Source organism: Microcaecilia unicolor, chromosome 4 (assembly GCF_901765095.1).
Source record: "Microcaecilia unicolor chromosome 4, aMicUni1.1, whole genome shotgun sequence".
NCBI lineage: Eukaryota > Metazoa > Chordata > Amphibia > Gymnophiona > Siphonopidae > Microcaecilia > Microcaecilia unicolor.
In genome coordinates, this window is record NC_044034.1 from 334,919,475 (window position 1) to 334,931,563 (window position 12,089).

The following is a 12,089-nucleotide window of genomic DNA, read 5'->3' on the forward strand; positions in this document are numbered from 1 at the left end:
AGAAAATACTTGGTGTTTCCTTTACAAAAAAAGGAACCGCTCTAAATACTGCTGTCAAAATCTCAGGAGACTGTTTCTGTCAGGAAAATAGCCGACAAAACATCTTCTTCAGCAAAGTTACCGTTGCAGCTTGTTAGACTGCTCTCTACAATATGGGATTATCACGGAACTAGAGTAGACTATCAGCGTAACACAAATCGCTGGATGTAGCTAGGAACTTGAAGAGCTTCTGGGTAAATGACAAGGAAAGGAAGCCCTAATGTTGCTCTACACTTTCCATAACTGAAGAAGAGGAATAAGGATAAATAATTCATAGAGAGAAAACACTAAGCCTGGAAGAAAGGACGGCTGTGGCAAAGATGATGCTTGTTTTTGCTAAATGGAGAAAGGAACAATGCAAAAAAGCTAGTAAATAAAAGGCTCTCCTTTTGAAAAAAATAGTTCAATTGAAACCAGCCTAATGGAAAACCATAAGGTTGACTCTTGTTAGCTTCGAGCACCAAATCAATCCATCCTCTCTACCAGAGGAAGAAGATCTATTTTAAGATCATCTTGCTTTCTTCCACTGGGATTTCAGGCATGATGATATGCAGGTTCTGGATTCTTTGGCAGCATCCATAGATTATGTCCTTGGCCTCATATCTCACGAAGCCATCTCAAATTTTCCTAAGCAGTCAGTGGTTGTTTGCCCCTCTTTTTCTTTTTATCTTCTGCCTTCTCAAGGGTAATGGAAGTGTCTTCCTACAGCTATGTAAATTCAGCATGTCTACCAATATCTTAGCCTGATTTGGGATCAACTTCAGCAAACAGGCTCCTCAGATTCCCCTTTTCTCCCCGTGTGATTGTTTTACTTTCCTGTATATAAATGGCATTCTTTTATAGGAATTTTATTTGTTGATTGTTTTTATTGTAAAACACTGTGACCAAAGGCCTTTTGCGAAAGCGGTATATCTCTGATATTTGAATTCCAGTGCCGTTAAATGTGTATATTTTTGATCCTGTTTCACGGTAGTTCTATTATTAGGTTTCAATTTACTGTTTTCAAGTTTACCTCATTTAGGGGGTTGTTTACTAAAGCTTAGTTCGAGTTATTTGCAGCAGGACCCATTTTATTCCTATGGGCCCTGCTGCAGATAACTCGAGCTAAGCTTTAGTAAACAACCCCCTTTTTGTATTTAAGCTTATACTCGGTTATCTTACTATTGTTATGCTGTTAACAAAATTGTAAGTTTTATGTTAAACTATACCTGCTGTACACCGCCTTGGATAATTCTCTTCATAAAGTTGGTTAACAAATCCCAATTATATAAATAAGTATCAAATAAAGAATAAACCATAAACTATAAATGGTTTGGCTAAGGTGTCAATTGCAAACTATGTCATGGTTCCTTCCTTGCTTGTTTTTTTTTTGTTTTTTTAAATGTTTAAATGATTTTTATTCAGGATCAAAAGAACCATACAACAAACTGCTGAATAATAGCAAAGAAAAAAAATGTAACAGTCAATCACCAAGGAATCATAAGATTGAACAATACAACAATGGAAAAAACACCATAAAGCAGAGTACAGGAAAAATGCATGATCCCAATTTATATAAACAACCTGCTACCGCAGATCCCCAACCCCCTACCGTTCAATTTCCTTGCTTGTTTTAAGGTTCAGAGTCAGAGAAATTGTCACAGGTCTCCTCAACATTTAGGCTTCCTAGGACTCCTTGGTCTGTAGTCAAAAGCAGATTGCTTATTACGCTGGGTCATCAGTGTTAATCTCGGTTTCTCCGAAGATGGATTTAGCAGTGGAGTGGTGTTGGTTACTCCTGCAGTCTTGGAGCATGTGAAGTAGGCACAGAATCAAGAAAAGGGGCCTTCTTGTTTTCTGGATCAGGAAAGTTGATTCCCGTGATTCATTTTCTAAGCCACCACTTCTACTACAAGGTTCTTCCTTTCAACCTAACTTCAGTACCCTGAGTCTTCACAAGCTCTTGGGCTGTAGTTGCCACAAATCTCTGCTGGACAAGCCATTACATGGTATTACATATAAGTAGGTGACTGGCTATTCTCTCCTCCATCCTACTGCTCTTCTTTGGGACCCACTTAGACACCAAAAGTAGCAAGAGCATTTCTTTAAGAGGACTGAGTGTATGCCCTTCAATTGCCAGCCCACATGGCATCTTGCATTCATTGCTTATCAGTTCGCTTTTTACAATAGCTAACTGCAGATGCTTCCACTGAAGGCTAACATGCACAATTTCTACATTGACACAATCTATAATGTTCCTTTTGAGCATAGTTCACATTCTTTGGAGAATTTCTGTATTACTTTAACCTTTTTTTTTCTTTTTGAAAGGAAGTTTCCTGATTTTGAGCTGAATCTCATCTCCCAACTGTGTCAGCTCTGAGATAGAATAAAGCTGTCTTCTACAGCATCTAGCTGAGGAATAGTAAGGGTATATAATCCTAGCCTCAGACTTTCAGATCTTCCTTTGAGTAACTGATCAAATCGAACTGCCAACACAAAGATGGGGGGGGGGGGGGGGGGCAGTGAAACTTGATAGAGAAGAAAGACTGGTCCTATCTTCCATTATGATTTGGTCCAGAATTTCTTGGGAGCATCTGGCAAAGAGAAGGCCTCACTCTAAATAGAATATGATCTAGTATGGATCGCTCCAGAGTTGAATTTGCGGATGTAAAAATGGAATATGAAGAGAAGTTTCTCTAATATCCAGTACTGCCATATTGCCAAAGCACCGGCCTAAGGGCTTTAGCAAATCCTGAAATGGATAACCAACCAATTCTTACTCTGGTATAGAAAAAAAGAGTATTTCCCGACCTCCTACTCAGCTTGCCTTTCTTCACTATCAAGTTTCGCCGCCCCCATCTTTGTGTTGTCACTTTGCTTTGATCCGTTACTCAGCAGGAGATCTGAAAGTCTATGGCTAGGATTTTTTAGAGTAGCTAGTAGAGCCACACCAGACCGGACATGCTTTAAGACAAAGTACACTGGAAGAAAAACAACCCCTTGGACAATAGAACAAAAATTGTCACCAGGGAATGCTTGCAAAGAAGAACTCTTAATCAATCATTGGAATGACTGAGATTCAAGGTCCTTGTAAGCTTGCTGTACTTGAATAAAGGCTTGAATAAAGGCCAGCTCTACCAAAACAGAAACTAGGCATATTTATAAGGTTTTAGGGTAAGCCTCACCCTTTGTGGAACTAACTCTACCTGAAGAGAACCATGCAAGTTCTTATGCCTAAGCTGCATATAAATGATAGTTGTGTTGACCAGAGATGCAGAACATCCAAGCCAGAATGTAGGCACTCTAGGTAAGCAATGTACTTGCTACTCCTCTGGGCAATAACTCAAAGAACACAAAAGAGCCAGTGATACCAGGAGAATGGCAGTATACACATGTTGTTTCAAAATTTGCTAGGGGCAACGTTCACAGATCCTGCTTACCACAACATTCCATATGAATTCACTCAAGGAAATCCACAAGTCGTTGCCATCCCCTTCAGTGACTAAGTACCTCTTTCTTTCTTGAACTGTGTGCCTATGTCAGCTTTGAAAGTATAATTTATTTAGATTGAGAGGCAAACACATTCCAGGAAGAACTGTGTAGCCTCATATTCCCTCTGGCCTGGTGTTGCTTATAGGACTATTATTCTGAGCTCACACTGTTGCAGTAAACAAAAAAACTGTCAGCAGCAACTGAAACTATTGAACTTTGATTAAGGATGTACTTCCGAATAAGGAGGTCCCCAAGGGTGCTATAACAGGAAGAAACCCCTGCTCCCAAGGCTCTCCCCACACTGGATGAAAATACTACCATTCATCCCTTTAATAACCAGGAAGAAAGCTGAGAAGCTAGAAGCATCAGTGAGAATGAGATTAAAATTGCTTAACTTCTCCGCTGTCCAACCCACAAACTGTGGGTGCACACAGGCACTGCTAAAGCCTTTTTCTTTGGTCCTCCAGTTAAGATCAACTTTGGGTGCTGGTTTTGCATGTGCTCTGTAAATGACTACTGGACCCTGCAAATGCAAGAAGAGTTGACTGTTCTACAAGGTAAACTACTATGAGTACCGTCAACAAGAAACCTAAAGATTACCTCAGGATGTTGGGTAGCAAGACCAATCTGTTAGCAACAGATGCGCATAAGCTGCTGAGTTCCCTCAGGACCAACTACTCTGATCCTATTATGGCCCAACTGCTGGCCAGGGCATGAATTTCTCCCAGAAAAATTTGCGGCTTTAACCCGAACTCCCTCGGGACCAATTATAGCAAGGTACCTGTTTCAGGATAAATCCCTTCAGGGAGTTACAGTACTTGTCCATCCAGAACAGCACCACAATGCTGGAGTTTCCAGGCACATCTGAATAAGAAACCATAGCTTCAGTTTAAGTGCTCCCTGGAAAGTATTGCCACCGACAGAAAGCGCAGGTTAAGCCCTATTCAGGAGTCACCATAACCAGCCCGGTGTAGAGAATAAATGCCCTTCCGATGGAATTTCTCTAGCAAAAGTGATGTTTGAATGCCCAAAACTCCCTCAGGTCCATCGTAACAATGGACTTTCCTCTCATTTGTGTAAGCATATGTAAGCTCTCAACTGATGTCAAAATAGTAAATTATCTTTAAGACTTGAGATGAAATTCCACCAAAGAAGGAATGAAGTGCGGGGGGGGAGGGGGAAGGAATGCAGATTCCTCTGAGTTATCCCCTCAGCTCTGTTTCAAAAATGTCTTCTTTCTTTTTTTCAAGCTGAACAGACTCTGCTCAACTGGGATAATCTCCATCCAACCCAGGAGCATCTATGACAAACCAGTCCAGAAGCTGAACAATTAGCCTGTCACTATCTGCTGCAGACAGAGAAATGCTGAACACCTGAGGCTTCACATTAGCCTTATAGGATAGAGCCAGTAGAGCCCAGAAGTCTAGAATCACTTGTCTCCACATCTGCTGGCTGATGGGCACAATCCAAATGTTCTGGACTGATCTTGTAAGGACACAAAGGAATAGGAATGTAATACCATAAACAAATGCCCCTGAAGACCATACGAGCACACTAAGGAGCTGCAATGATCAAAGATGATTAAACTCCTCTTATAATTCAACAACCTTTTGTGTGTCCACCAATTGGAAAATCATTATCTCAAGTGCGGTAAATAGACTTTGAATGAACAGCTCTCAACAAGTTCCTATGCCAATCATCATGCGGGGCTCTGTGATATCACATCAGTAGTTCTTCCTTGCAACATAATCATGCAGCATAATATCCACTATAATTATACTCCTATTCAGATTTTATTACTACAAGTTCTCAGGGTACATTATATAAATACCAGTAAAAAAGCCCCGTTTCTGATGCAAATGAAACGGGGGGCTAGCAAGGTTTTCTTCAGAGTGTGCATGTGGGAGTGTCCCTGCCCTCTGCCCTCTCTCCCTCCCCCTCCCCCCTCCGAGTCCAGTCCTTCAGTGTTAAGTTTCCTGCTGTGCTGTGTTTGTGTTACAGAGAGAGTGAGGGCATCTCTCTCCTCCCCCCTCTGAGTCCTTCACTGTTACAGAGAGAGGGATTTTGTGCTGTGCTGTTTTCCTTCACTCATGGGGAAACCGGATATCTCTGGCGCTTCACACTTCCGGCTGGAGGCTTCATAGAACGTTGGGGTTGCCTTTTATATATATAGATTATGGACTGATGGCAATTGCTTTTTTTCTCCTAAGTATTTTTGTTTCTTATGTTTGAAGTATTTTGACAGGTGCTTTTTAAAAATTCGATTTAACCAGCAAACACATAATTTTATGAGTACATTGTTTTGATAGATGAATGAGTGGCTACTTAAATGGATTACACTACTGGTGAATCTTAGATTGAATTTTGCATTGCAGAAAGACTGTTACAGCAAGAATAAGGAATGAAAGACCTCATTTAATGCTTGACTAGATTCATTAGTCTGATAATTGTATTTTAAAGTATTACTCACAGAGTCATCATTACAGCAGGATTACACAAATCCTTAGAGGTGTTAGAAGATGCAGTGATATTTAGATTGTGTTTTTAAGAATTTGTAACACACATCCGCATGTGTATTTGTATGTGTGAGTTTGTTCATTTTCACATTTTTGTACTTCACATTTTGTGAAGTCGATTTTTATGAAGTTGATTTCTTTGAATGACCTTTATTTTGATATTTTACTGTATGTTATTATGTTTGTCTTTATTGATGTGTCTTACCCCTGATGCAGCCTTAGGGCGCAGCGTGGCCGCATCAGGTTTTAATTTAATAAACCTTTTACATTCTTCAGTGTTTCAAGTGCAGTAATAATTCTCTACACCGGACAGACTTTGGCATGTGCTCTTTCACCTTCACAGGTATGGCAAGGCGGTTCTCACGGAAGGCCTGGAAGATGAAGCTGCGCTGCTGTGCTGCTTTCTTCAAAGGTAGCAGGTTCCCAGAAAGCTCTGTGTACAGCGGCATCCCTTCCAGCACCTAGATGGGAAATACCAGCAGAAGGCTTCCATGTATTTATAACAGAGACCACAGAAAGAAATAATAAACTTAAAAGAAGAAAACAGAATTAAATTATGCATTTCTCCTCCTTTGCCTGACTTGTGTTTATTCAACGTTCATGAAATAATACCTTATCCCACCCCCCACCCCCCGTTTATTCATCTGCCTTGCGCAGGACATCCAGTTCCCATGGGTGAATGCCAGATGCAACCAACTTCACAGCAAATTCCAGTGCTGCTCCTCTGCTTGCCGAGTAGCATTCCCAGTCTGGCTAGCCCAAGCAACAAGTGCCAAAACAGAGACTGAAATCTTCTTTCAGTACTAATATGTATAGAGTTCTAACTGCTGGGCATTCGCATTGATTACTCTCTTCCCATTACATTCAATGTTTAAGTTCTATGTCTAGTGTCAGGACTTCTGGTGTAGTTTTCCTGCCTACTCTGGGGAGTGGAATGAATATATAAGTACATAAGTATTGCCATACTGGGACAGACCGAAGGTCCATCAAGCCCAGCATCCTGTCTCCAATAGTGGCCAATCCAGGTCACAAGTGCCTGGCAAGATCCCAAAACAGTACAATACATTTTATGCTGCTTATCCCAGAAATAAGCAGTGGATTTTCCCAAGTCCATTTTAATAATGGCTTATGGACTTTTCTTTTAGGAAGTGATCCAAATCTTTTTTTAAACCCCGCTAAGCTAACTGCTTTTATCACATTCTCTGGCAAAAAATTCCAGAGTATAATTACACGTTGAATGAAGAAATATTTTCTCCAATTCGTTTTAAATTTACTACTTTGTAGCTTCATTGTGTGCCCCCTAGTACTAGTATTTTTGGAAAGAGTAAACAAGTGATTCACATCTACCCGCTCCACTCCACTCCACTCCACTCAGTGTGATATACTAATGCATTATTTCTGCATATTTCCATAGGAAACATTGTTCTGTGAAACATTAATGGTCAGAGTCACAGACAGACATTTTAGCCCTAGGGCAGGAAGGCGTTTTTGTGACCCCTGTCCAAAAGCTGATCCTTGCTGCTTACTCCCGCCACCTCCTTCCCACTCTCATCCCTAATACTTGTTTGCTTTCTCCCTTCTTCCCCCTTCTGAGTGTTAGAACAGCGACACTCTTCAGGGCTTTTAGCATTCTGCCCACTTGACTTGCATTTTACTTATTATTCTGCCCTCAGAGGGCTTAACATCTTGTGCAGCTGCCTCTCTCATTGATCCCTTGTTACAGCCCATTTAATTAATTAATGTACAATATTTATAACCTGCAGGACCCTAAAATACTCGGCAGCTAACAAACAAAACATTCACAATAAAATGAATGGGTTATCTGTGAATAAATCCCTACTTGTATAGGCTGCACGGTTTTACATGAATAAGTTATCTGTGCATATTTCACTATCCATACAAAAGTGGCAGCGGTGGGATACATTAATGAGTGTCCCATGTATATCTTCCTGCCTGTATTGAAGAGGCAGCATTGTGATACATTAATGGGTCTGTGCAACTCTCCTTGTCTCTGTAGAAAATGCTGCAGGATAACATATTAATGCACTGCTTCCCAACTTCTATCCAGTAGGACCCTATTTTAACATTGAAACATTCATGTTACCCCAGATGATGACGAAAGCAAAATATTAGATCTTCACACTATCCCCTTCCTCATCCACTTCCTCCTCCCCCTACTCATCCAAAGCATGAAGGCAGCAGTGGTGGCAACAGTAGCAATAATCAAAACAAGGCCCTGTCAAACAGCAGTGGAAACTAAAAAGGATTCGACCTTTCTTCCCAAGGACCATCTTTCGCAACCTAGTACAATCACTAGTGCTTAGTCACTTAGATTACTGTAATGCACTTTACGCCGGCTGTAAAGAACAAATCATCAAGAGATTGCAAACCGCCCAGAACACCGCAGCCAGACTCATATACGGAAAAACTAAATATGAAAGTGCTAAGCCCCTGAGGCAGAAACTACACTGGCTTCCACTTAAAGAGCGCATCACGTTCAAGATATGCTCTCTAGTTCATAAAATCATCCACGGAAATGCCCCAGCCTACATGTCAGATCTGGTAGACTTGCCGCCCAGGAACGCTATAAGGTCATCTCAAACATTCCTTAATCTGCACTTCCCCAGTTGTAAAGGCCTCAAATACAAACTAACGCATGCGTCTAGCTTCTCTTACCTGAGTACACAGTTGTGGAACGCACTGCCGCGCAGCCTAAAAACTACTTATGAACTAACTAACTTTCGCAAATCCCTGAAGACCCACCTATTCAACAGGGCATACCAACAAGAGCAGCAACTACAAATATAATATATCACAACCTCGCCTATTACCAACAATATTCTTGCGGATATTTATTTGTTTGAATTTTGATCACTCTATTTTCTATGACATCTCCACCTTACCTACTATCAGTAATATCTCTTAATTATAATTACCTGTTTAAATTTCAATTATGCCACTTTCTATGTAACACTAACTGTTATCTCTTAATCTACTATCTACTAACAATGACACATTGTAAGCCACATTGAGCCTGCAAAGAGGTGGGAAAATGTGGGATACAAATGCAATAAATAATAATAATAATAATAATAATAATAATAATAATAATAATAATAATAGCAGTTATAAACTCTGCATCTTGTGCTCATTTTTCTACACTGTTCTATACAATACAGATGGCCAAATTTCAGTGAGGATATCCTGTTAATTGATGGGTTCATCTTAACTGTTGTAACCTGCCCTTGGGAAGCCTGGTGTTATAAACATGGAACATACGAAATTAAATGGAAGTAAAATTAACTCTCCTTTCATTGGGGCACATGGAATCACATCTGCAGCTGTTTTGTAGAAGTTTAAATTTTCGATGCACAAATGGATTATTCCGTCTTGAACATGTTTCAGGGACAAGTGGTTTTATAAGTCAAAGTAAAAATAAATATTTTGTTTCATTCAGATCTCCCCGACTGTAGTTTTGATGAGGAGCTGGGGGCGGTGGGGAAGGGGGCGCCATGTCATCCTTCGCCTCAGGCAGCAGATTGCCTTGGGCCCGCCCCTGGCCCTGTGTGCGCTCATAGACTCCAGTGCTCTGCGTGGGTTTCCAGTATAACAGGAGGAGGGAGCAGGGCCTGTGAACACGTAACTGACTCATAGGCTCAAGACCAACTCCCACTACTGGACGAAGGTCACAGTGGAGGTCCAGAGGGAGAGGGAGCTGCCCTGTTTCTATGACTTCATTTTGGCTTCCAACCTACAGTTTGGGAACAACTGCACTAAACTAATAGGTTATCTCTACAGTGTGGGCTATGAAGGGTAAAATTGTTTAGTCTATACCTCTATGTCCCGGCTCCGGGCCACCTCGCTGAAGTTCTCATGTTGCTCTAGGGTCTTGTCCACTTTGTCATCAGTTAAACAGTAGCACCGCAGACGGCCTTCCCGAGTTTCATTCATCTTGGCAAATACTACAAACTTTGCCATATATGGCACTGCCGTCAGCTCTCTGTACAGCAAGGTGGCAAAGTTCACAGCTTCTGCTGTCCGTGGACAATCCGCCAACCAAAATCTAGAAAGACATAACAAGTTACTACCAAGTCTGTCATTAACTCTGTACCTAATCAGTTTAATTTTGTAACAGGGCATCTACATACTTATCTTGGGCCTATTTTATACAGGCAATATATGAACCTAAGTACCTTCATAAAACAACTTTCCCAAAAGCTCCTGCTTCGAGGCAGGAAGGCCTTTTCTGCCTAAGCTAGCACAGATATGTCCATGTTTTGTAACCTACACAACTCTGCCCTGGCTGTTTCCAACCTTCATCCCTATGCATTATACTACAGAAAAGATGAGATATGTATCATTAACATGTACTTTTTATGCCTGCTTATCCCTGGACAATTTTTTAAGTACCACTTTCTGCACTGAAATGCTGTTTTGTGCCACAAAGGGCCAAATTCTATATATTGCGCCGAAAAACCACATGCTTAGCGTGATTCTAAAACTACATCTAAAGTTAGGCGTAGTTTAAAGAATACGCTTAGTGGCTGTTCTTATGCCTACGATTTAGGCGCACCCATTTATGGCATTTGTACCCCATATTATCCCAAACAAGTTCAGGTTCAATGTGGCTTACATCAAACTTTTAAAGTAAATTACAGTAAGAGAACCATAACAAAAATATAAAACAATAATAGGTAAAAAATAATCCAAGCAGTAAGACAACTCATTTTGAAATAACAAATTGAAAGAATAACACTCACCAACAGTGGAGAGGAATTCACTAAAGGGTCCTTTTACAAAGGCACGGTAAAATGTGGCCTGCGGTAGTGAAGGAGTGTCTCTTAGGCATGCGCTGGGCCATTTTTTACCGCGGCTGGGGAAAAGGCTATTTTTTAATGGGCCGGAAAATGAGCCTCCGCTAATATTAAAACTAGTGTGTGCCTATTTATGGCCTGAGCCCTTACCGCCACCCATTAACCTAGCAGTAAGGGCTCACATGCTACCCACAAAGTAACCATGCAGTGCGCGCCAATGTGAGTGCGCTGCTGGTTACCGCTGGGAACGCCCCCGCAGTAGAAAATAGAAAATCATAAGCACATAAGCACCGCCATACTGGGAAAAGACCAAGGGTCCATCAAGCCCAGCATCCTGTCTCCGACAGTGGCCAATCCAGGTTTCAAGAAGCCGGCAACCCCCCCCCCCCCCAAAATAATAATTTTTTAATAATGTTCAATGGACTTTCCTTCAGGGATCTGTCCAAACCTCCCTTAAATTCCGTAAGGCCAGCTGCTGTCACTACATTCTCCGGCAACGAGTTCCAGAGTCCAACTACACACTGAGTAAAGAAAAACTTTCTCCTATTTGTTTTAAATCTACCATATTCTAGCTTCATATTGTGTCCCCTGGTTTTGTTGTTGTTTGAAAGTGTAAACAAACGCTTCACATCTGTCCGCTCTACTCTGCTCATTATCTTGTAGACTTCTATCATACCATCCCTCAGCCGCCTTTTCTCCAAGCTGAAGAGCCCTAATCTTCTTAGCCTTTCCTCATAGGGAAGTCGTTCCATCCCTTTTATCATTTTCATCGCCCTTCTCTGCACCTTCTCCGATTCCTTTATATCTTTTTTGAGATGTGGCGACCAGAATTGGACACAATATTTGAGGTGCGGTCGCACCATGGAGTGATACAACGGCATTATAACATCCTTGTGTTTGTTTTCCATCCCTTAATACTCAACATTCTGTGTGTATTCTACTGTGGAATTCGGCGCACATCAAAGTCAGAATTACCGCTGCCACACGTGGTACCCTGGTGGTAGTGCCAATTGGGTGCATGCTACCCGCACGTTAGCCCTCCCGCACCTTTGTAAAAGGGCCCCTAAATAAGAATGCTTTCAACAATTTATAACATTTCAAAATAGTCAGTAACATATCTGAGTGACTTTGGTAGGGAATTCCATTCCTCGTAGCTTGGTATACAGTATGAAGCTTGCATCATGAATAAATCTGTAATGAAGATTTTTACAACACGGAAAATGGAGAAGAAGATAGTCTCTCGACCTCG

At 41.2% G+C, this 12,089-nt stretch overlaps 1 protein-coding gene across 6 annotated transcripts in view; it reads right to left on the reverse strand.

Annotated features, from left to right (window-relative positions):
• Positions 1-12,089, reverse strand: part of ANK1 (ankyrin 1) — a 319,396-nt gene that overhangs the window by 80,404 nt on the left and 226,903 nt on the right. For all 6 annotated transcript variants that reach the window (XM_030202059.1, XM_030202060.1, XM_030202058.1 and 3 more), the window contains 2 exons: positions 9,861-10,089; positions 6,362-6,487 (listed from right to left, as the gene is read on the reverse strand). In XM_030202059.1, coding sequence (XP_030057919.1) covers positions 6,362-6,487; positions 9,861-10,089 — 355 coding nt within the window. The remainder of the gene's footprint in view (positions 1-6,361; positions 6,488-9,860; positions 10,090-12,089) is intronic.